The 26,132-nt window shown below is 36.4% G+C and overlaps 1 protein-coding gene across 11 annotated transcripts in view; it reads right to left on the bottom strand.

The window, feature by feature from the left end:
* EXOC6 (exocyst complex component 6) overlaps positions 1 to 26,132 on the bottom strand; it is a 112,553-nt gene that overhangs the window by 17,027 nt on the left and 69,394 nt on the right. For 5 of the 11 annotated variants that reach the window (XM_020782900.3, XM_020782903.3, XM_072995328.2 and 2 more), the window contains exons 19-21: positions 22,841 to 22,870; positions 15,672 to 15,813; positions 9,788 to 9,861 (exon numbers count right to left, since the gene is read on the bottom strand). In XM_020782900.3, the coding sequence (XP_020638559.3) occupies positions 9,788 to 9,861; positions 15,672 to 15,813; positions 22,841 to 22,870 (246 nt within the window). Of the gene's footprint in view, positions 1 to 3,134; positions 3,881 to 4,062; positions 6,569 to 9,787; positions 9,862 to 15,671; positions 15,814 to 22,840; positions 22,871 to 26,132 lie in introns of those variants that run through there. The other 6 variants (XM_020782904.3, XM_072995330.2, XM_078391322.1 and 3 more) reach the window with 3 other exon arrangements.

Raw genomic sequence — 26,132 nt, 5'->3', positions numbered from 1 at the left:
CATCTTAATAACCACATAAGAAATGGCCATTACTATGCTAAAAATAATTTGAAATTAGCTCATTATAAATAACTAACCATCCCGAGTGGAGTGAACAGAGATTTTGACTTTCAATAAAGTTGCAATGTTTTTCATTTTCTGGGAATAAACATAGTGACACTTATTTTTGAGAAATAGGACCGTGTTTCTCAGTTTCAAAGCTTCTCCTGATTTAAGGTAATATATAAATCCAACAAACTGTAGGCATGCATAAAACAGATTGCAATATAAGTTATTGAATATGGAATACAATACAGTAGAGAAAATTCTATTCTTTTTGGAGAGGACAGGCAATAAAGACCTAAACTGAACTGTTAAATACTGCTTTTTTAACAAGCTGTATTCCAAGCTGGGAATAACAAGGGGTAGATTGCATAGATAGTGTAGCCACAGATAAAGTACAAACAACAAGATATTAATTGTATTAAGATATCTGTTTCAAACTGACATCCACACATGGAAATATCAGCTGCCTTTATAATGTGGTATAATCTTTCACAAATTTTTAGCACTGAAAAGGCCAAACACTATTTGAGTTCCTACTAATCCTTTGCAACCTAAATTGCTCCAAAGGACAGAATGCTTTAGTTGAATTTCGATCATGAGGTAAATTCTGAGAAATGTAAATTTTTGCTATGTTCATGGAGTAAACCAAGATGTTTTGATAATGACTTAAGACTTCAAAATAAATTCACATCTATATGCAAAGGGAAAACTGCATATTGTTAGGGTTCATAAACACAAGATTCTTCACGAGAATTACTAAGAAGTATTTGGATGTTATGATTTTTGCTAAGCCTGTTTTGCAAACTGCCCATTTTATTTTATTTTTTTAACTAAAGAAACATAACTAAGTAGTAGGAACTTAAAATTTCTTTCTGAAGAAAGGTCGTAGAATAGAGACAGGGTGCCAATATTAAATAAGGCAGGCAACACTACTTATGCTATAGTAATTGTGAATACAGACACAAAGAAATGCCATTTAATTGTCCCCTTGCTTGCCATTGTTAAAGAATAAGCTGAAGCAGTTGCAAAAGAACTGTCTTTCTGAGTTTACAGCTTGAAAAGGAGCTGTCTGGCAGACACACAGTTTGCAAAGGGCAAGGGTTCTGGCCAAGTTGTTCCTGTGTAGCCCGTTAGCTGGCCCTGTACACAAAGTCCTTTGAGACAAAGTAACAAACAACGTTAGAGGTAGGCACTGGGTGGATTAGACGTAATACATCATGCGTTTTTTAGGTCATCCCTCTTTTCTAAAACTTGCAAGGCACTGTTCAACCAGCCTTTCAGCTATGGCTTCAGCCAAAATGTTCCAACAATCTCAAAAACTGTTTAGTGTGTAAAGAAAAATATGGCAAGTGTTTTGTAAGTGCTGCAAGTATTCACAAAGGCATGCCAGTTTTGTTTCTGTTCAATACAATCTATATCTCTGTGGTCAAACTGAGAAACATCGAATTTCCAGAAAGGGGCTTTAAATGGTTCAATTAAATAGCTTTTAAAAATGATAATGGCATGATCCTATACACTTCTGTCCAGAAATAAACTCACTGAGTTCAGTGGGATTTATGGCCAAATAATACTGTCGTTTTAAATATCTGTGGTTTACACTCCAGTCTTAGTCTGAAATATAGAGTTTGCACTCCTATACATTCTTATCTACTACTACGCCCCATTATACTGAATGAGGTTTAAAAAAATATTGTCTTTCCCCTTATATTCTTTAATTGTTTTGTAAGCTAACTTGAGCATAAGAATGGCACTCATTATACAAAGGTGAGACTGGAAGTATGTGCTTGACTGGAGAAAGATAATTGTTGTCAAAATGAGAAATGTATTTATTTTTAAAAATCTTGTTCACATTCAATCAGCCTATTAATATAAAGAAGGTAGCAAATAGTAATTAATAGAAATAAGAAGGTACCAAACAGTAATTTCACTATTTCTACTGAACAAAATGAGTATCCATGGCTCTCACCACTGTGTTGCACTACATGATGGGCCAAGCTACTGAAACCAGATTCTATGACAAGCTGTAGTAGTCCCAACAAATGCATTGCACATAAAAGGGTGGAACAACACTGCTACATTTGGCTTTCATATTTGAGGATTTCAAAGGTATCCATGGTTATGAACCTTACTAACAAGGAAAAGAGGGCTCCTATGAGGAAAATCTCAGTCCTCCTCATGGATTTCTGTTTGCCAACTAGTATCAGTTTTTTCCCCATCAAAATTATGCTCAATGGTTTCTCTCACATACATTATACAGTATACATATCTGGCAACAGATATTAGTAAATAGTATGACCATAATAATTCTCCCAAGTTGCAATCTCCTAAAATATGTAACAAGCATTTTAGTTTTGTACTGGTACTGCTCAGTTTAGTTTTACCCATATTTTAAAGACATAAATTAATCTGTGAGTTCTCAATGACATTTTCCCAACTAAGCCACAGGTTCGTTAAAAATTTTTTTTGCCTGTTTTTGACTTGTCACTGTGCCAAAAATAGAAATATTTGGCCCTCTTGACAGAGAGAATTTAATCATTCATGCATGCTGTGATTTACGGGAGAAAAATCCACCCATCCCTTATGACCTATATTTATTTTAACAGCTACTTTGAAATATCATCCATTCCTGGCAAGTAATCCTTAGGTAGATTCTTGTGTTCCTTAACACCATATTATTCTAACCCTCTACTGATGGACTATATCCATTATCACTTGGAAGCAGTGTTAATCCCTTAGTAATTAACACCTTCATTAAAGTAATTTGAGCTCAAAAGAAGTTTAAGGTATTTTATTGGCTTAGTTAATTAGGCTTACTGGGAATACACTTTTACATCATTTGAATTTCCAGCTTTTTTTCTACTGAGTGTTTCTGGTTAGGCACAATGTTTTTCCCTGCTATACCTAAAAGTGGGCCTAACTAAATAAAACAGATTCCATGATCTGTAAATGCAGAACACCTCCAAAGTAAATACTTAAGATTTGGATTGCTCTCTTTCTAGAAAAAGGACCAATAAAATGAAAGTTGTCTTGAACTGTAAAATCCATTGAACCAAACTTTATGTCATGGATATAAAAAAACTTTTCATTTCGCACTTTAAAGAAGAAATATCTTATACACTATCATACAGAAAATTACTACTCAGATTGCACAAAAGGCCTACCAAATACAAGGATTATATAATGGAGAGAAAGTGAAGAAGATATACAAATAAAATAAACCAGAAGCTTCTTCAAGAGGCTCAGAACAAAAAAAAAAATGATTACACAACACATTGATGTAAGTTCTACTGTAACTGACAACTGATGGAGAAATACTTAGTATGTTTCCATGCTTGTTAATATTTCTGTTCAAGATCAGAATGAAGCAATAGAATGCACTATAAAAATAAAGTAGCATTCCCACCTCTGATAAACAGTAGGAGTCAGTACTGTATTTTACAAAGAGAGTACAACTACTACTCACTTCAGCTATCCTATACAAAAGAGTATACATAACTCAGCTGGTAAACAAATGAGTAACTTATGGATAACAGATTCTTGATGAAATTAATGCAGCTTTTTAAAAGTTGCAAGAACAGGTATTGCTGTTCTTGCATTTGTGTAATTTTAAGGACCACACAACCTTTTCCTAATTTTTTTCTAAACTATGTAAAATACCATTAATGGCTGGCTGCTCATAGCACCACTTACAGGTCAACGTGGACTCTTGACATCAGCCAGGTGAGACTGCAAACTGAAGAAAACATATGCTTACATTCACCAGATAAAACTATTAATTTGACTTCTAAAAGGGTCAGCATAAGGAGTCAGAAATGACTTGATAGCACATGATTACCTGGTAAGTTTTTTTTTTTTTTTTTATTATTATTTTTACATATCCATACATAACCATTTCTCTTATCTTTACATAGTCATCATTTCTCCTATTTATTTCTACCCCCTTATCCCACCCCCCCAAAGGAAAAAAAAAAAAAAAAAAACAGAAAAAGACCATTTAATTTAAAATTAAATGATTACCTGGTAAGTAAACCAAATGTTGATCCCAACCCTGTAAGGGAGGCTGCTATGTTTCTATGTTATGTGGTTGTTGTGGGTTTTTTGGGCTCTTTGGCCGTGTTCTGAAGGTTGTTCTTCCTAACGTTTCACCAGTCTCTGTGGCCGGCATCTTCAGAGGACAGCACCTTCAGAGGGCAGAGTGCTGTCCTCTGAAGATGCCGGCCACAGAGACTGGTGAAATGTTAGGAAGAACAACCTTCAGAACACGGCCAAAGAGCTCGAAAAACCCATAACAACCATTAGATCCCGGCCGTGAAAGTGTTCGCGAATACATTTCTATGTTACCTTTCCCCAGCCTCACAATCAAGAAGGAGCTTTGTTTCAAAAGCAGGCTGTGTGTGTGTGTGTGTGTGTGTGTGTGTGCGCGCGCGTGCGTGTGTGCGTGCGTGCGTGTGCGCGTGCATGGGGGTTAGATGCAGAGTAACTGGCTGGGTAGAAAATTCCAACCATGCTACCAGGGCTTGAGACTATATCCCCGAGGGGCTGTTTGCCACAAGCATTTGAACTCACTTCTCAGAAGCAGATCTAACATAGGTATCTGTCATGAATTTTTGCACTATCCATAAAATACTGGTGCATAGTCTGAAGAAGTGGATTTTACCCATGAAAGCTTGCTGTTTGTTTGATATTTTTAAAAGTGGTCCAATAAATAAACGTATTGTCTACTCTTGTGGATGCTTGGTGACAATAACCAGATGTCTCAGGAAAAGCAGTAGTGAGAAGTGTAGGTTGGTGAAAGCATAAGGTTAGCTCTCACAGCATGTTACCATAGTAAGACTAAAGGATGCCTGGATGCAAGGTTAGCTCTGATGAGTCAGACCAAAGGCCTGCTTCAGCACTTTATTTTTCATAGTGGCCAAACACATAGTGGTCTATGGGAAGCCCACATACAGCACATGACAGAAATAACCCTCTGTCATAGCAATGATAACTCTGATCATATGCCCATGATAAAATAGCCATGGATAACTTTATGTCTTCAATCCCTCTTTGAAGCCACCAAAAACAATACCTATTATCATACTTTAAAAAACCATTCTGTTGTAGAGTGCTGGAACTCAGGAGACCTAGTTTCCAACCCGCAGTTGGCCATGAAAACTCATTGGTGTGTGTGTGCCATTGATAAAATTACTCCTTAAATATTTCACATAACTTGAAACTCCATTAGAGTTTACAATAAATTGGATGGAACTTGATGTAACATAACAGAGTGTATCTTGTGGTGCCAGAATCTACAACCTAACTTTACATTACATGAAACATTTCTTTTTATATGTCCTGAATCTTGTACTGTTCAGCTTCATACATGATATTGGGCTTTTCCCCCCTGTAAAACCAAAAATTATTCATTTTCTCTGCATTAAACATCATTTTAAAAATATGTCACATCATTTCTCCCTTTCTCACTGTTTTTCTAAACTCCCAAATATTGTAAAATTGCTCTGCAGGGGAATTGCTCCAGCTCCCTAGTAATTTTGTTTTCTCTTTCCATCCTTTTTTTCCAACTCTAAACACATTTTTGCAATATCCAGAACTGTACAAAATATTCCATGTATAGTTCCCATAAGTTCTGCGTCAAGGTATTGGCAGTTTTAATTTCAACCCCTTTCTAGTAATCCTTGACACTCAATCTGCTTTATTGCATAATTGCTGTTTCCTATGCTGAAAATCTCACTGAGCAATCCACTATAACCCTGAGACTCCTTCAACACGCATTACTTTTCACTTAATTTCATTCAAGCATAATTGCCAATGTATTGTTCAGCACCTAGTGTACAGCATTTTACATTTTCCTTTTGTTGTTACCACCTCAAATATTTTGCATTGTTCACAACCTTGGCCACTATAAGTACTGTAACTAAGTAGCAAAAAGTAACATGGAACCTGCCTACATAAACAGCATGCAGACTGCCAAGTGTATTATGCTGTGTATTTACATACATTTACAGCTTTTACAAGCAACTTCCTGTGCATTGGTGCCTTCCCCACTAAGCCTGAAACAGCACTTCAAAAAGTCATAATATTCCCAAAGCCATGAAGTTTGATGGCTAGCTACTCTATGTGCCACATTTATTATTTGTGGCAGCAATGTACGTGGCCCTGTTCCTACTAATCTTGAACATTATCATGAAATCACACAGTGGGAGTAAGCTGTTGTTGAGATAACTGGGTTCCATTAGTAAGCACGTGATTGGCAGGATGATAAAGTCTTTTCCCTCACAGGTCAGCTACTTTTTAAAAAGAGGGCAATCCTGCTGATCCATCTTTTAGCTACCGTCTCTCACTGAGTCCCAATTCTCTTGCCTTTTAGCTTTGATACGGTTCAAGCTTTCCCCCTTGTATCAGCCCCTACCTGTCATCAGCTCTTCTGCACTGAACAGCAAATATCAGGAGTTTGACCTCGGGGCACAGTCCGGGTGGGCAGGTAAAACCTGACCACTGGACTCACTTCCTTATCTTTCATATCCTGCAATTCATGAAACAGTATCAGATTCAAACTAAAAAACAGAAGCATGACCTCTTATGAGAACTTTCTGAAAAAAGGCTCTGTTGCCTTTCTAAGTATTCTTGAAAAGAACTGTCATCTGCCCTATTGAGAAAGAAATGGATCATAAGTAAAGAAGGAGGGAAGGTGTTAAATCCCTAATAAAAGCTAAATATTACTTTCTGTAAGGATTTGAGTCACTGCAATTAATTCCTAACTAGACAATGAAGAAAAGGGGCCTAATTGCTATAATAAATTATGCATCCATACATTAAATTAAATGTATGCAAATATTTACTGACCGAATATCCAGATAGCAATGTATTTTTTAATACATGCAACGGATACTGAAAACTCTGAACAGATATGTAAAACACTGAAGAGTATTATGTCATGCTTAAGACAGAAACAGTGCCTTCAGTTTCCCCATATGGGAAATGATTGTGATCTTCCATGTAAGTAGTTTTGAAAATGTAAAATAACTGAGAACTTAGCTATGTATTTTCTACAGCAGGCAACAGAGCTTCAAGTGTATCTCAAGGGAAGAAAACTATGAATTTTCTCCTTGTTCCTTGCCACCCTAGGATTGCAGGATAAATATGATCAAGCATAACTTTTATTTTTTTAAAAAAGGTTTAGGAGAGATTTTAATACTTTACTTTTATTGCTGTTGCATTTTAGCTCTAGTTTAAAGAGATATTGAAAGTTACAGCATACATCACTCAGCAAGAATTAAAGAATTCAATGTCATAGAGTCAGTATCAGAGATATTAGTATATTCAAACTGTAACAGCATTTGACTAATACCATTGATTGTAAAAACACAAAAGCATAAAATTCATTTGACTGTCTTGCTGGACCAAGTTATGTTTACACTGGCATAACCTGGATCAGGCATCAGAAATATTTAATTTAAAATAAAGGAAAGCTTCGGTTCCGAAACTCTCCAGGGCTCCCTTTTGCTCTGGGGAAGCCTTTGGGAGCCTTGGGATGAGACAGGTGAACCTTTAATATATTAAAAAAATACTTCTGTATCATGACCAGCAGTCCCTATCCTGATGGCAGTGATTCAATTATGATTTTGACTATTAAAGGCTCCTCTCCTGTGTCCCAAGGTTTCTAAAGGCAAAATTTACTAACTAAAGATGTCTCTGCATACCTGCGCAATTTAAGGATACAGAAACTCCTGTGGCATTTATTGGCAATCTTGTTTCATTGCCATGGTGATAGGTATAGGATTACTGAACTGACTACTAACATATACAGTACAAGTTTCAAGGAATTGCAGTGAGTGAAGTAAGCATATCTACAACTGGGGAACCCCAAATCACCACTGCAACAGCATGATACTGCTGAGTTCTACACTTAGAAAAGCAACATCGTGCTCCCAGCCTCAATCCTTGACATCTTGTGGTGGGGCTAAGAAAGAATCCTGCCTAAAACCGTGAAGATATGTTGTTAATTAGTGGCAATTTCTGACATAGGTGGATCAATGGTCTGAATTGGCAGAAGGCTGTTTGTTTAGCTTTGGAAATCTTGGATTACAGCAGATTGAGATTTAATGAGGGAGACATACATCTGTTTGCTTTATGAAAGTAATAATCAGTTATTAAAAAATGAACCTGTGAAACTGAATGAGCAAAAGAATGTCAAGACTATGTTTATATTAAGTGCCTTGAAAAATTGCTTTCCATTCTAAACAAATTAAATAAAAGTGTGCAACATGGAGAATAAGACAGTATTTTCCTTCCAATCCTAATTAATTTCTCCAGCAGCAACTGACTTAACACTTTATTAGGATCTAGAACACAAACTCAAAATGTGTCTTTAAAGAAGGTATAACTGAATGTGTAAAAAAAGCAGATAAATAAGCAATATATCCAAAATAAAAAATAGCATAAATGTGGATCAATTTATTTCTGAGATGTATGTTATCTATTTGCAAAGGAAGACCTTGGGATATCACAAAGCAGGTCCTGAAATACACAATATTTCTAGCTTTATTGCCACAAAGTTTAATTCAAACCTGTTTCTTGGCAGCAGAATATGTTCTAAAATCCAAATGCTAGCTCATCTACAGTAGACCCACTGAATCAACTCTTGAAGAGCAAATCAGCACTTACATAAATCCCATTGATTCAATGTGTCAGCTCTAGCTGGGATTACCAAATGGATTCAGGCCTGCTATTTAACTGAACAGCAAAGTCAGCCAGCCATTGTAGAAGAAACAAAAACAGCAGCTACAAACTTTAGACAATACAGTGGTCCCCTGCTTTACGATTACCTCGTTAAATGACGAAATCGATTCACGACAATGTTTTTGTGATCGCAATAGCGATGTTTCAAAGGGCGATTTTCGTTTGACGATGATCGGTTCCCTGCTTCGGGAACCTATTCTTCGCATTACGACGATCTAAAAACAGTTGATTGTCGGGTTTCAAAATGGCCACCCGCTGTGCAAAATGACTCCCCACTGTTTTTAGGACGGATTTTTCACTAAACAGGGATCGGAAAATGGCCACCCTATGGAGGATCTTTGCTGGACGCTGAGGTATTTTACCCATTGGAACGCATTGAACTGGTTTTCAATGCGTTTCAATGGTTTTTTTTCCTCACTTGACGACGATTTTGCTCTACAGCGATTTCGCTGGAACGGATTATCCTCGTCAAGCGAGGCACCACTGTATGTAGAGAAAATCTACAGATAATACTATCTCTAATGAGACTAAAGCACAAATATAGAAATAATAATTTCAGATGGAAACCATACGAGAGTACAGTGTAGCCAACATACTTCTCTACAGTCATAATATTGTGGATAATGATAACAGCTGTCTTATACTTTGCCAAAGAAACATCAATATAACAGAGAATAGGATGAATATCGCATGCTGAAAATCTAGCTGTACAGTAGTTCTATTCCAAGGACACTGTAGATAATTTGGGGCTCTGCTCTGCGACCAGAGCTTTTCCTAGCCTTCTGTTCTGTTGCAGCACCTTGCTTCCCTCCCACTGCAGCCCCATGGAGGACTGTAGACCTTCTCGAGAAGCATGTGATGCAATTGTAGGAGGAGTCAACAAGTCTGCACATGCACACATCAGTGCCTTCTGTTAGCACAGAGGACTGTTTAGACATTAGGCTATGAATAAAAAAATTGTAATAATAAAACCATGATAATTAATAATTAAATAACATCTTACTTGTCTGAGGTCAATGAATGCTAACTGTAAGGTTTCTCCATGGAATCCAGGCACAGGCTCAGAACTGGCAAATACTGCAAAGTAAGAAAACAATTAAAAGGTGGAGTTAATTTTAATCCAAAGTCCCACATCAATTTATTTTCATTATAATATCGAATAACATTAATAAAAAAAACTAGAAAGGAGCATGAGACTTACAGTCAGAAGTAGAAAGGTCAAAGCAATAGTGTTAGAGTGGGGTTTAAAATGTTATCCATGCCTTTGATAAGTTTTTGGCAATGGCATTTGAAACTTTCAAACAGATTCTAACAGAAAAAGGCTGAAATGTGCTAAAACGCCCACTATATATTTATTAAAACACAGCTCTCTAAAATACTAGAACCTTAGTCATCAATACTTTCAACCATACTATTAACGTAAATTGCACAATAACATTTTATTCTTGGGACAGTTACATCCAGTTGATTTTTCTTCTCTACATAAATAATACAGATTCCAAAAGTAAATCATACAGTAGCTAAATTATTAACATTCAGGTTATATTATAGACCATCAGAACAATGAATGTCTTAGGGAAACAAGATACAACATGACAATGTTTGTGTATATGTCATAGCTCTAAATAATGCCATCTGCAGATTTCCAACACTTTACAGTACATCCACAAGATACATACCAAGTATTAGGATTTCGATATTACACTATCAACGATAATACATTTGACAGAAAGTATTGAGACCTGGCAACAAGCATTGGCTTTATTTAATCAATACAGATTTTTTATTGATAGGTCTCTTTTCCCAATCACACTTCTTCACCTAAATATTCTGACTGGGTATGATCTATTCCAGAATGCAAGACCTCATTATGGCACAACCAAACAATATTTAACCTTCTCCTCTAATCTGCATATTTGTTCAGTGTACTGGGCCATTTCTTGGACAAATTAGATACTCATCAAACACTGAAGCTGAAAAAAGTAACAAAATCATGACAGTTACTTTACATGAGCCTATGGGTTTGTAAGCAGCTAATAAGAGACTGGTTCTTTTCCTCTGAACATAAAAAATGCATGGAGCATATTTTTAGATGAGTGAGTTTCAAACATAGTTTTCCACACAACATAAATAAATGGGTTTCACAAAAGACAGCTCCAAAGTCCGATGGTGCACAGTTTGATTCCAAAGGAAAACACTACATTATGATTTTTAGGATTTGCATAAGCAAATAGATGAAAAACTGTATTATGCCACTAGAACTAGTCTTTTCAGTAATGGAATGTGCTTTGTGGATGGTCTTTCCAAAGAAGCTTTATACTTTCAGTGAATACTTTCCAGGTTGCCTTGCTTACTAAGAAACCCCAACACACCTGCCATTCAAATCAGATAAATTGTAAAGGACATTATGTTCTGCATCCAGTTTCATAATCAGGTCACATGGCATACCAGTAATTGGCCAAGTCTGCTGGCCTTATTATCAACTTTAGAGATTTGATAGTACATTGCAAAATACATGGATAACCCGCCTTGGGATGTATATCACTGTAAGAGGTTAGTAACAAAGAGACCTTCAGATAAACTTCCAAACTATTTCATGTCTTTATAATAAGGAACTCCCAAGATCTTCTGGAAGAATTTTAAAATCTGTCCTACACATAGTACAATATATTAGACTGCCAAATATATCCATACTAAAACCCAAAATCTGGTATCCTGTTTCCTGAGTGTCTATTAATTAGGTCTCTTTCTTCCAGTCACTTTGATGGGCATTTGACTAGAATATAATGATGGAATTAAAAGGAAGCCAGAATATTGAAGATGAATTCAAGGTTAAGAAAAGTTTCAACCATATATGATAATGCTCAAGTAGAGTCCTACACCATCTTAAAATCTAGCAATTTATTATTGTTATTTTGCCATCAAATCGCTCCTGACCTATGGCGACCTTATGGATGTGTATTCTCCAAAATGTCCTGCAATTTATCATAACATGAGCTTTTGCTACATCCTAGTACATTGGGTACAATTTTTTTTGCAATTGATCCTATCATGTATAGTACAAAGATTTCACAGTACCAACAGTATATGGTACTGTTATAGCCAATAATTCAAAACTGTCAATGAACATAAAAGCCATAGCACAGTGACAGGGACATAAATTATATCCTACACACTGTTTTCTAGAAGGTGACCTTGATAGAATTTATGAAACAAATGTCAAAATCATACCAGATTCAGAAGGCCTCAAGACAGGTTGTGGATCAGACATGATCAAAATCCACAAGTTAGTTCTAATATTAAGCGACAAAACTTCCCATCTTCCTTCCTCCTTATCACTTTATTTATAAAACCATCCTAAATATATATTCATAAAAACAGCTGCTAAAGATCTACACACACCACTTTTAAGGTTGAACCTCAGTTTGGGTTTACCTTTTTATTAAATGTGAGCCAATGTTATGGTCACAGTGTACCCTTCTATTTTACTTTTTCTGTTTTTTTGAATAGCATAAATGATAGGCCCAAAATTATATTCTTGTATAATAAAATTATAATTAAATGATTGGAAGAAGCTCAGAACCATTATTTAATCCAGAGCTTAGGTCAAGATAACCTACAGATAAAAGTCTCCAACTGTGGCCCATCCTATTAGTTACTTTACAAGTTTACTTTATGACTTTCCTGTTGCCTCAGCAGGCAATTCTGTCAAAGCCCTGGTTGATGGGGAAATGGCCAAGGCTGTTGACACAATCACACCTAAGCATCCCCTCCCATGAAATAGAGTGAAACTGCCCCCCCCCGGTTTACTGGGGGGCTAGTAGTGATGAAATTAGTGGGACAGACACTGGAGCAACAATGGCAAAAGACTCAGAATAAATCTGACTGAACATGGGCTAGAGACCACTGGAAGGCCTATTCGGTGGCAGTGGTAGCACAAGAGTTGCCCAACACAGCTTGTACGAGGGGTCAAGGGCCGATTATATGACAGTCCCCAGAAAGAGAACGCAGACCACACTGTAGCTTGCTGTGAAGAATCTGAACAGCACTTTGTAGTCAAAATCATTTGGATCTACTCTGACTTAGATGCTGTTGTTAATACAGGTCCTGTGGAAGTAACAATAGCCCCTGCTTGTCTTGAGCTAAGGATAAGTTTCAGTTTTTACAGCCTGATGATACAGACAGGACCCTTAGAGATGTGAAGGCTACCATTTGTCTGCTGCACCCTTGTCCTTCCTGGCTTTTAATAGCTGCCAGGGAAGGACTGGCCAAGGGGATCTGAGAAGTAGTGAATGCCTCCTTGTAGCAGTGTAGGATCCCAGCATGCTTAAAGGAGGCACTAGTAAGACCATTGTTTTTTTTAAAAGTCCTTGGACCCCACAGTATTGGATAATTATACCAGCCAGTCTCTAATATGCATTCTTTGGCAAGGTGTGGAATGGGTTGTGGCTTTTCAGCTCCAGGGGTTAATGAATAAGATAAATTACCTACCTTATTTCCCCAGACCTAACCAGCAGCAGCTTTTGATACTATCAACCATGGCATCCTTCTGGGTTGTGTCTCTGGAATGGGACTTGGAGGCACTGTTTTACAGTGACTCCAGTCTTTCTTGGAAAGAAGAACCTAGAGGGTGGTGCTAAGGGGCTCCTGTTTGACACTCTGGCCTGTGGTATCCCTCTGTGGTGCCACTCTGGGGCTACTGTTTGACACAATTGGCCTGTGGTGTGCTTCAGGTTTCTGTTTTGTCCCCTGTGCCAGGGATGGTGAACCTATGGCACACGTGCCACAGCTGGCATACAGAACCCTCTCTGTGGGCACACGAGCCATAAGTCACCATAGAGAAATACTTACCCGTCCTTCGATCCCAGATTTTGGCACTCCCCTCTGTTGGTGCAGTGGTCCAGCAGAGGGGTGCAATGGCGACCATTACCAGTCTAGCCCAATGGGGGATTGGAGGACCAGTAAGTATTTCTTTGTTAATACCGCCCATAGGAAAAAACACAAGCATTTAACTCTTGCAGTGCAGGATCAGTTGCTTTCTCTAAACTAAAACCACACCATTCAGGTTTTAATTGCAGTATTGGCACTTCAAAATAAATAAGTTGATTTTGTTTTGCAGTTTGGGCACTCAAGCTCAAAAAAGTTCATCACTGCCCTATGCTATTTAACATGTACATGAAACCACTGGGGAAGGCTGTCCAGAGTTTTGGAGTTTGGTGGCAACAATATGTAAGTGACACCCAGCTCTATTTCTTCTTTCCATCTAAATCCAAGGAAGCTGTTTCAGTTCCAAATCAGTGTCTGGTCACAGTAATGGACTGGATTAAGGTGAATAAACTGAAGCTTAATCCAGACATGACAAAGCTGTTCCTGGTCAATTGAAAAGCAATTCAAGGAACAGGGTTTCAGCCTGTGTTGGATGGTTACACTCCCTCTGAAAACACAGGTGCTCAGCTTGGGGTGCTCCTGGATTCATTTCTGAACCTGGAAGTCCAGGTTTCAGCGGTGGCCAGGAACATCTTTGCACAGTTAAAACTAGCATCAGCTGCACCTGTTTCTTGGGAAGTCTGATCTGGCCACTCTGACACATGACCTAGTTATATCTCGGCTGGATTATTGTAACACGCTCTGTGTGGGACTGCTTTTGGAAATAGTTTGGAAACTCCACTGGCTCCAAAATGCTGTAGCCCATTTGCTAATTGAATCTGGTTACAGGGAACATACCAGTCCCCTGTCATAGCAGTTCCACTGGCTGCTAATCCATTTCCAGGCACAATCCAAAGTGCTATCTTTAACCTATAAAACCCTAAATGGCTTCGGTTCAAGCTATCTAGAAGACCACATCTCCCTCTATGAGCCTGCTCAGGAATTAAGACCATCAGGGAGGCCTTTCTCTCAGTCCCATCACCCTCACAAGCATGCTATGGGGTGTTCTGTGTTGCTGCTCCCAGACTCTGGAAGTCCTTCCCACAGGAAGCTAGGCTGGTCCTATCTTTGCTGTCCTTCTGTAGGTGGGCAAATGCCTTTCTCTTCAGGAAGGCCTCTTTTTAGTGACTGGAAGTCCGAGAAGTATTTTTTTAATGGATTGTTGTGCTCTGTTGCTTTTAAATGTGTTTTAATAGTGATTTTATTTATCATATTTAATATAATATTTGTTAGCTCTTTTTAACTATTTGCATACTTACCGTTTTTTAGCTTTTAAGTATTGTCTTTTTAATTATGTATGCCACCTTGGGTTCTTTCAAGGGGAAAGGTAGGGTGAAATAAATAAAAATGGACTAGTTTAATAATTCATAATGAAAATGTCTATGAGAGATTATAAGAAAAAGTAAGTAAGATATACCATGTTTCCCCAAAAAGAAGAGAGGGTCTTATATTAATTTTTGCTTCAAAAAACGCATTAGGCATTTTCAGGGGATTTTTTTTTTCATGTACAACAATCTACATTTATTCAAATACAGTCATGTCATCTTCTTCTGGTTGCTGCACAATGGTGGAGGGCGGGGTTTCACTTAACTGTGAAACTTTTTGGAGTAGGGTTTATATTACGAGCATCCTGAAAAATCATACGGGCTTAGGTCTTATTTTCAGGGAAACAGGGTAATTGTCCATAGGGTGAGGGGTGCATTAGTATTTTCTTTTAATTTATTAGGCACGTTTATGTGCTAATAATATATGTGTTTTGTTTTCTATTGTGAAAATTTAAAAATATATACATCCCAATATGATACATATTTTATTCTCTACTACCTTTCCTTTCAGGACATTCCAAAGCAGTTTATAATATCACATATTATAAATATCACATATGCCACCTATTCTGCCATCTCTGCTAATGAAGATTAAATCCCTCAACTTTAATATATAATTTAGAATCTCATACTTACATTCACACTGTATGACGTCTAAATTAAACTGCTGAATGGCTCCCATGCTTATTTGTTTTAAGTCATTATCCAACAGCATCTGCATTAAGGAGTTTGACAAGTGTTGGCACGCTGACATACAAGCAGTTTGGGCTACTTTTCCCTATTTAAAAAGAAAAGAAAAGAAAAGAAACTGTAAGAAACAAGTAACATCACTGTAAGAATGAGCACTCTTTCCCAATATTTAATAATCTCAAGACAGACAGTTAATGAACACTTAATGCTCCCACTATCCAGTTAAAATTAGAAGTCTCTTTTAGAGCAACACTGTCCTCTAGAAACTTGATCCAATAACCATGTTCATTTATGCTATTTGGCAAGATTTAGGTATCATAGATACATATTCCTTTTAAAATACTCATGAATACAGCAAAGATAGAGTTAAAACTAACATGTTATATCTCTACCTCTATCTCTGTCTTCAGCACCACAAATCAGAAAAGAGGTATACAGGGGAAAAAACCTCACTTGTTCTTTATTGGCTATTTATTCTTAACACATACATCCTAGAATGCCATACACTTTTTGTTATTAATATTCAAATATCTTCCTCCTTGTCTATGCACTCTCTCTTTATATATGGGGAAATATATATGCAGAAAAATCAGATATTCACTTAATTACATGCAGCCTTTTACTATTCACAACATACATAAAGGTCCAAAGACACACACTTCAATGCCAGTGCAAACAGCACAAATGCCACTACCAACAACTGCTAAAAGCAGGTTAGACCTAGCTGCCACATGCTAACATGTCATCTTTTACAAGTTTCTAAAGAACCAAGTCCCATTAATTTAAAATGGAATTTATTTCCCCAAACCAGATCATAACCTAAATGCAGTAACTCAAACATAATCTGAAAAAATATTTCTAAGAGTGTTATAACTCTCAGAAATCCTGTGCATGTTTACTTAGAAGTAAATCCCATTATTCAATGGTGTTTACTCATAATAATGGCAAACTGAACTACAGCTTAGAGTGATATCCTATACCCCCTTACGTGGGAGTGAACAACACTGAACACAGAGAGACCTACTTCAGAGTAAACAAGATTGTTTGACTGTAGAATGATGACATCAGTCAATTGTATTATATACTCATCAAACAGAAAATACAAGGTTTCAGAAAAAGAGATTTGGCAACAGCTAACAGAAGATTATTTTCTTGGTCTGTATGAACATAGTAAGCTAGTAATTATGAAGACAAAGTAGTGAAGTTGGTGATGACTTCAGAAACATAAGTTGCTTAACATTTACATACATTCAGCTACTGTCAGAGCCCAAAATGAAAAAAACATGGCAGATACCTTTGTGAAATCCCACCTAGCTATTTTTGGTATGCACCTGTACCTGAGCACTACAGTATATATTCTTTTTACATTTCTGGAATTCTAAACAGTTTCTACAGACCTGTTCTATTGGATGCCCTCTCCTGGTTGCAACTAAGAAACTAGTTTTGACATGAACAAACAAGCTATTAAAAATGCAGATAAGAAATGAACACACACCCAGCATGCTTTAAATGTCTGCCAAACTCAGTAGTAATTATATTGGGAGACATGCAATTTTATTCTCCAGATGGAATAATATCAACATGAATGAGAAAAAGGAAGGAAGCAGGGGAGGGAAGAGCATAATCAGCTAGCTTAATTTAATTTTAATGTAACTTTGATTTAATGAAACAACTACATGTTGGCTTCAAGATGTACTCCATCGAATTAGCTACACATCCTATTTTACATATATTTTGGTGTCACTGTTATGAAATATAATAACAGTGAGCATATTAATAAGTAATAAAGTTAAACAAAAATTAAAATCCAATTCAATGATATATGCAAATATATAATGCACCACATTGCTGTACACATTTCAGTTTCTCTTTTCTCACCAAATCTATGTACAGTATTCCGTTGTTTAAAATGTCATTTCAATAGCACTGGAGCACAAGGTAATGGTCATAATATGGATATGAGAGTCAATTTTTGTGGCTTTTTAAAACTGAAGGTTTCACACTGAATGTTTATTGTAATGGAAGACAAACGCTGAAAACCTTAAAATATCAACAGAAATGTTTTCAACTATGCACTTGGACTACAGGCTTATTGCTCGCATGGCACAGTAAAAGAAATGAAACAAAGGGAAAATTAACATAAAACTCTTTGGGATCACTAAGGGTTTTTTTCGGCCAAGAAAAAGAAGTCTTGAAATCTGTGCATTAAGTATATGAAATGGGCATCTGAGGTTGCCTTGACTGATAAATTTACTAGAAATACTTTATATATGGTACATGCTTTGCATGATACAGGATGTCCAAGTTGAAAATGTACAAGACTGGGAACAGATTTTTCCCCCTTTCAATTAAGTATTTTTGGAAATTCATCAATTTCACAGCTCAGTTTGCAAGGCCTTTTATTATAATTGCTTTCAATTTCTATCAAGTAATACTTGTTTTATATAAACTTTAAAAAAAACTTCTCATTTTCAAATTGAATTGTTCAAGTGCTTCCATAATTATCCTTAATCATTAGAGCTGGATCGTTGTTTGCTGTTAGTACATCAGTTAAACATTTTAGAACATTTTATTTAATTTTCCTACATTTAAATTTGGTACTCCACAGCGAACAACACCATCCATCTATACTTTAATTCCATCACTGCAAAGCCCAAGAAACAAGGACTCTCTTACATAAAAAGTAGCACCTGCTTAGAGATAAGGCACCTACATTTTGCTCACTCTTCACATCTGCTGAAATACAAGTTAGCAAAAAGAGAAAACCCTTACACAAACTTCTTATATTTCAAAGGAGGTAGTGAAAGAGAATCTGCTGACATGTTAAATCCTTTCTGTAGTATCCAAAAGCCTTTCTCTTAAGAACAATTGTTGTAAAGAGACATTTGGCCCCTTGGAAATTCCCAAAGGGTCAACCATATGCATCGTTCCATGGCACCTTCATGGTGCTTGCTTCCTAGGCCCATGCTAGCTGTCTCAAAAGCAGCTTTCATCATTCAGTAGGGTGTCAGTCAATATGATTTATGGACTGCATTCAACGAAGTCAAAGCATATAGAATGAGAAATATGACTACAATCTCCTAATTTGTTTTGTATTGAGCCACTTAAGAGTCAAAGACCTGATGTCAGACTGAGACCAGCAACACAATTAACCAGCGGTGACAGATTCATCCATCCTTCTTACCAGGCTGTGCCAATCAAGGACAGCATGAGACGACATTTGGAAGAATTGGTAAGAAACTTCTTTCTCTAAGTAGCCTATGTGAGCTTCTGATTGACAGTTTTTGAATATAGCTTGTGGAGTGCCACCACCCGTTATCCAATAGTCCTTCACGGCAAGCTGTGAAATAAGGCTTTTACTGCCAATCACAGGAACAATAAAACACAATCTACAATCCCCAAGCAAACAGAGAGCAACAAGACATGTCTGCTAGCTCTGAAAGAGTAGGCTCATAATTAATTTAGCATTATTAAACCACACACTGAAAGAACCTTTGTTTCAATATATTAAATCCAAAAAGTAATTCAAATATATATATTTAAGTATGTGATGTTATAGCACGTATTGTGAAGGAAAGACTTAAACATTAGTTTGATTCATATTGTCATCTTCTCATTAAAAATGCTAATAATCCACTAAATAGATGTTTACAACTGTAGTTAGTGATGACTGATCAAAACAGACTAACTCTCTTCTATAAAAAGGAATAATCAGAACAACATCCCAGTTCTAAGAAATAATAAAATGATTAAAATGCATAATACAATTGCATTGTAAAACAAACATATAAGCAGGTTTTCAAGATCATGGTGCAGAATGGTTTATGAAAATTTTAAATCTTGAAAAAGCTTAATTATCAGACATTCTAACTTTCTTGGGAATAAAATGAGTTCATAATTTTTACAGATAAATTTCTGTTGTGAGGGAGGAATAATATCTTCCAACCATCAGTATAAATAGTGTGAAATATTTGCTTTCTTATGGATCCGCCACCATTACAAAATGTTAAAGAGAAGAATCTATTGATGTTTATTTCTCAATAACTCCAACCTGAGAGCAAACACATATAACAAAAACCTTAGCAGAGTCAGAACTGGACTGTCAATGAAAGCTGGAAACAGCTTAGAAAGATAAGACCAACTTATTTGTCACAAAGCTAATTTTAACATTTAATAGAGGAAATAGATAAAATCACGAATACGTCTCTTTATGCTGGGATATATATTTCATCTGTAATACTGAACAAATTTTAAACAATCAGTGATAAAAAACAGACAGTAATTTAACTGTACCTCACAGAGTTTAAACCCTGGAAGAAACTAGGTACAAAAAATGAGTTGCTTGTATTTAATTAACATTTCTTTTATCAATAAATAAAGCACAACTAAATTATGATTGTACTACAATGAGATACAGCATCGCTTTATTTCTGGTGTAAATGTATTTGTTTTAGTTACTTCTATGGCTCTGATGTCAAGGGACGTGGTGGCGCTGTGGGCTAAACCATAGAAGCCTCTGTGCTGTAAGTTCTATAGATCTTCAGCTGTAAGATCGAATCCACGTGACGGAGTGAGCACCCGTCGCTTGTCCCAGCTCCTGCCAACCTAGCGGTTCGAAAGCATGTAAATGCAAGTAGATAAATAGGGACCACTTCAGTGGAAAGGTAACAGCGTTCCGTGTCTAAGTCGCACTGGCCATGTGACCATGGAAGACTGTCTTCGGACAAAACGCTGGCTCTATGGCTTGGAAACGGGGATGAGCACCGCCCCCTAGAGTCGAACATGACTGGATAAAAATTGTCAAGGGGAACCTTTACCTTTACCTATGGTTCTGATGGCTTGGCATCACTGGTTAGGTACATTTTGTACCACAGGCCAGAAGCTTGCAGTATTTTAATGTTTTTTTTAAATAAAGAGTATATTTTAAGGTAATTGTTTTAGTAATTTTGAAGATTAATTTACCTATCTATTTATTTTCCTGGTTTCCTCCCTTAGAGGACAGAAGGTAGCTTTTAAAAAATTGCAACTGATAGCAACTACAGAGAAAGTGAGAGAGTTGAACTGCAAATGCAACTAACTGGCCAGAATGCTACTGGTGATCACATATGGTTTGCATAACTTACTGCAGCTAATGCGGCTAATTGATTAGATACCAGGAGTTGCAGGCCAGGTTCCACACACAATTGTGCAACTGACATGAGCTCTAGCATTTCATCAACTAGTTGTAATTAGCTGTAGCAAGATATGCAAACAACAATGGAATTATTAGCATCATTTTTTAAAAAAAAACTTTCTAAACTCTGGTAGAGTGCATATGCACATGCAGTGTTTTGAGGCTATCTGAGCTGTATACTTTGAGAAAATGTTCAGATACTTTGGGAAGATAAAGCTCAGCTGCAATATCTGCTTAGTAATGCATATTCAGTAAGTAAACAGTGGGAAAAATAGCTGCAGTTAGTTCTTAGGGCTCTAGCTGTGCAATAAATGTCTGCAAAAGTAATCCACTGTGCAATAGATCATGAATACTTCAAGTCAAAGGGCTCTGTATGCCACCAATCAAATGATAGTGTGTTCCTTAACAGATATTGTATCTTAAGTGGGGAAAAATAGAACATAGTAAAATACACAAATAAAGACAACCCTAAGAAAAGTAAGGATCCTTATGCAGTTGATGCCACACAGAAACTCCATCATCTGATTTAACTGATCACTATGACCAATGAGGTTAGATGTTGGGATGACCAAGCATGGATTTTTCCATTCTTCAGTGTTACTGCCTCATTATCAACTATATCTTCAGTTATGCAAATGGATCTACATACTCAAGCAGATGATTTTGTGTAAGAACATCTTTTGTTTTCTGCAAGAAGTGTACAACATACATTGCTCTTCTTTCAGCAAACTGACAAAATTCAGAAACTACAAAGTAAGATAGGTTCATGTTTGCACAAACTACTATGCAGAAGTAGAACTAACAGTAGAACGAACTACAAGGTGCATCCATTTCTAAATAAATTAAGAGACTGTGCCATTTGATTTCTTGAATACCAGTTATATGTGATTACAAAACAATTTGTTTGGCTTAAGTTATATAAGGCTGCAAAGAAAAGCCATGTTATCAGTGTGTTCATTTTGAGAATTTAAAGGGGAACAACAAACTGTGGCACTCTTGAATGTTGGCTGCCACACAATAGGCATTTTTGGACTGTTTTGCTCTTTGTTGTTTTTAATTGTACACTAGCTATTAGTCAAAATTCTGTCTGTGTTGTCCATTCTTTTATATAGTTTGTATCCCAGTGTATCCACAACAATGTAGATTTTTTTTGCTGTTTTATGAGCTGGGGAACAATGGATGACAAAAAAGAAGAATGAGACGTAATTAATATTTTTGGTTGGTGTAATGCTTTAAAAACTAATCTGATTCAGATTTGATCTGTCATGGCACTTCCTTTTCTTTTTCTGTTGAAATATCAATACTGAGGAATACAGAAATATTGACATTAGAAGTGTCTGATTATTTTAAGGGAATGTTTTCCAATAGCAAGCTAATCTGTTTAAAAGTATAATGAAAATATTTGTTTTGAGATAAAATAAACTACTTTAAATATGCTGAAGACCTAAAAATAACTTTGAAACAAATCCTTTAAAGCAATCCATCATCTTTACAAAATACATCTGGATGCACACATTCTCTTCCATTCAAAAAGTATGTGTTTGAAAGAGACTAAAACTTTCACCAGCTCTTTATTCTCAGCCATTATCTGGCCATTTTAACCTTATTTTGTATGCACATCCCATAGCTGCATTTTGACACCTGACCTCAAATCCAAGAGGTCTTATGGTTCCCCATTGAATGATCTCATTTGAGATGCAATGCATGCCCTATCATGTTTCTGCAAGCCTTTAAAAGTTTACTTCTTCCCTGACATCCCAAAGACCGAGGTTAGACTTCAACTTGGATCCTGCATGCAACTACACAACTTTGTAGCAAATAAGATCAAACAAAATACAGGGCTTTGTAATAAGTCACTCGGTAATGAAGCAATAAGCCTGCAGGTAGTTCATAGTTTCAGTTTTCCATTTGCATGCTTTTTCTTAAGCTTACGTCTACTTACCGACATGGCTGCATGGTCATTGTTGTTATTCTGAGAAGGAAACCAGTAAGGCAATCAAAACAAGCAAACAAAAAATTAAATACACTGTCAATATCAAATTACATTTTGGTAAACGTAAGCGGGGGTGGGGTCTTAAGAAAATAAGCAACGGCTGCTAGTAAGCTTAGTTCAGTGGTCAGAAATAGCATCTGAGATTTAAAAGAATTTGATCTGCCTTGGTTACAGGTTTGGTAAAGTCAACATATCCTCCTGTTTGAGGCTGTAAAAGGAAACAGATACATAGGCACTAACTGATATTCTGACACACTGAGGAACTAATACAAAGCACAGTGCTAAGTGAAGAACTGAAGGGCAGGAACATATTCTGCATAAACAATATCTTCCAGCACCTCATCTGGAAAGATTTACTTAATGTTATTTGAAAAGATTTTGGATCATATTCAATTAGCATGATAATTTCAGAATTCTTTAGATGGATCCAAATCTCTGCAGATGGTATTCTGCTCATGCATGGGGGCTTTTAAGCTTCCAGCAGTAGACCTCTGTGCCCTCTGGAGTAGCACCCCATGGGGCATAAGAAGCAACCGCCAGAAGGATCCATCACCCTGTGGCTATGTGCATACAGAAGTGCTTTCTGCTCACACTTGGGGGAAGGGTTGCATCAGAACCATTTATCATCAATCTGTTACTTGGCTCTATTACTAAAAAAATACACTTAAAGGGTGATTTGTGGCTATTCAAGGACATAAAAATATGTACATCCATTTTCTATATTGAACTGCCAAATAAAAATGTTTATTTTCAGTGTAAATGCAAAATACTATCTTTTACTTCAAAAAACACAAATATTATTGCCATCAACTAGCAACATAGCTCAAAACAAACAAACAATTTTTCAGGGGAACAAAGCACATCCAGGAATCAGATGCAGCACTGCAGCGATGAGCAAAAGCTTTAAGCCATAGGAATAGTTGCCTTTCCAAGGAAATGTCAGGCAAAACCCCCCACCCAAAATAAGAAATAACAAAGACAAAATAAAATATAAAGAAGACAGAAACATTGTAGCACCTTAAAGACTAACTGCCATATTTTAGTGTGAGCTTCGTGGACAAGCCCGCTCTTCAGACCACTGAAAGTATCACGAAACAGCTTTAATGTTGGCTACAGATGTATTTTACAGAAGCTAAAAATAAAAAAAGAAACCTTGGTTCTTAAATTACAGAATACAATTATTCAGAGTTAAGTTTAGAAACCTTGCACCCTACTTTTCTTTATATTTGTCACTGTTCATATTATTTTCATACCTGAAGTGACACTTCCCTCCACATTTTTAAAACTATAGCAAGAGATGGAGAAGGAAGGTAAGACAATACATCCAAGGAAAGCTGTTTCAGGGTATATAGCAAAGCACAAACAAGGTCTAAAAACTATGTATTATTCTAAAAGAAATTGGTGTTTCTCAACATTTGATTGTTCTGATATGTACAGAAAAAAGAATGGTTTTTCATAGCAGATGTGTCATATAAGGGTGTATTTTATCTCCCTATCTATTTAGACTGTATACAGAAGGTATCATATGAATGCTGCATTAGATTCAGATGGAGAAGTGAAATTTATTGGACAAAATATCAACAATTTAAGTATGCAGTCAACACCATATAATTAGCAGAAAGCAGCAATGGCTTGAAATAACTCCTGAGGAAAGTAAAAGACAAAAGTGCAAAAGCAGAAGTAAGATTAAATATTGAGACAACAAAAATCAGGTCTTAAAAGAATTATATAATTTCAATGTTGACAATGAAGAAATCGCAATTGTCAAAGATGTTCTATACCTTGGTTCAATCATCAAATCAAACAGAGACAGTCAAAATAGAAGACTGAGATGTGGAAGAACAACAATGAAGGAACCAGAAAAGCCCCTTAAGTGTAAGAATTTGTTACTAAAGAACAAGATGTAAATCATCTACACTATGGTATTTCCAATTACTATGTACAGTTATGAAAGCTGGATATTGAAGAAAGCTGAGAGGGGGAAAAATTCAGCTGAAATGTGATGTTCCAGGAGAGTTTTGTAGATATCATGGACCACAATAAAGACATATAAATGAGTGCTGGAGCAAATCAAGCCTGAAACCTCCCCGAATCAAAAATCAATAAACTGAGAATATCATACTTTGGGGACATTATAAGAAGACAAGATTTAATGAAAAAAAGTTAATAATGCTGAAAAAAGTTGAAGACAACAGGTAAAGAGAAGATCAATAAAAGATGGACTGAAATAATAAAGAAGGCAAAAGCTGCACACGGCTGTTGAAGACAGGACCCTTTAGAAGTCATTAATTCACAGAGTCTCCATCAAATGGAAGCAACAGAAAAGCAAGTTATCTTTAAAACTAACATGTTTAATTTTAGTACGGGTTTTTGTGGATTCCTAAATCACTAAAAATTTAGAATGCATTGTCTAAAAATAAAAATCCCTGGTTTTGCTGATGACCTTGTATACTAAAGATGTAACCAGACACAAGTATTTTTTTAAAGTCTTTCTCTCTCTCTCTCTCTCTCTCTCTCTCACACACACACACACACACACACACTCAAAGTATAGCATGACTCGTTGACTGATGAACACAGCTGAGGAAACCAGTTCTAGTTTATCTCCAAAGAACAATACATATTTTTCAAGATGCTTTCCCCCCTTTCTCCAACATTACCCAGCTTAAATAAACCAAGATAGTGTAGATGTATGAATAGCTGTATTTCTGTTTCAATTGCAGTTCTGATATGTAAAAGAAATTCTAGAGGTGACTATATATTCAGAAGACTTCTCAACTTTGCACCTGTTTCTAGCTGATGGCCCCTGGGGTGAAAAACCTACAGGGGACTGTACAAGCTTGACGTCTACTGTTCCTGACCTAAAATGGTGCTGTTCATTTTATCACTTGATTATGCTTCATATGAAGATTTATTCCAACGAATCCCCAGATGGAGTTGTTCCCCTACTCAGAGACAGAATTTTAATTCAAAAAAAGAAGATATGAAAAGTTGATAGGAACTCATTACAATTGATTTCTTCTAATCCAGTTCAGCACAGTGTGCTATAAGCACTAAACAAGAACTAGGAATTGTGCACAGCCAGTGCACAAACTACATCAAGCACAAATTACATCATGAGCCAAAAGCTCCAAAAATTACCCATTTTATTTATGGAGTACACTAGTGAAATTTAGTTTTTTTTAAAGGATCTCTATTCCTGATTATAAATAGAGATGAAATACTGAGATTTCAAGGAAAT

The sequence above is a fragment of the Pogona vitticeps genome, chromosome 3 (genome assembly GCF_051106095.1).
Source record: "Pogona vitticeps strain Pit_001003342236 chromosome 3, PviZW2.1, whole genome shotgun sequence".
NCBI classification, from domain to species: domain Eukaryota; kingdom Metazoa; phylum Chordata; class Lepidosauria; order Squamata; family Agamidae; genus Pogona; species Pogona vitticeps.
The sequence above is the reverse complement of the archived record's forward strand: the minus strand, read 5'-3'. Positions and strand labels throughout refer to the sequence as shown.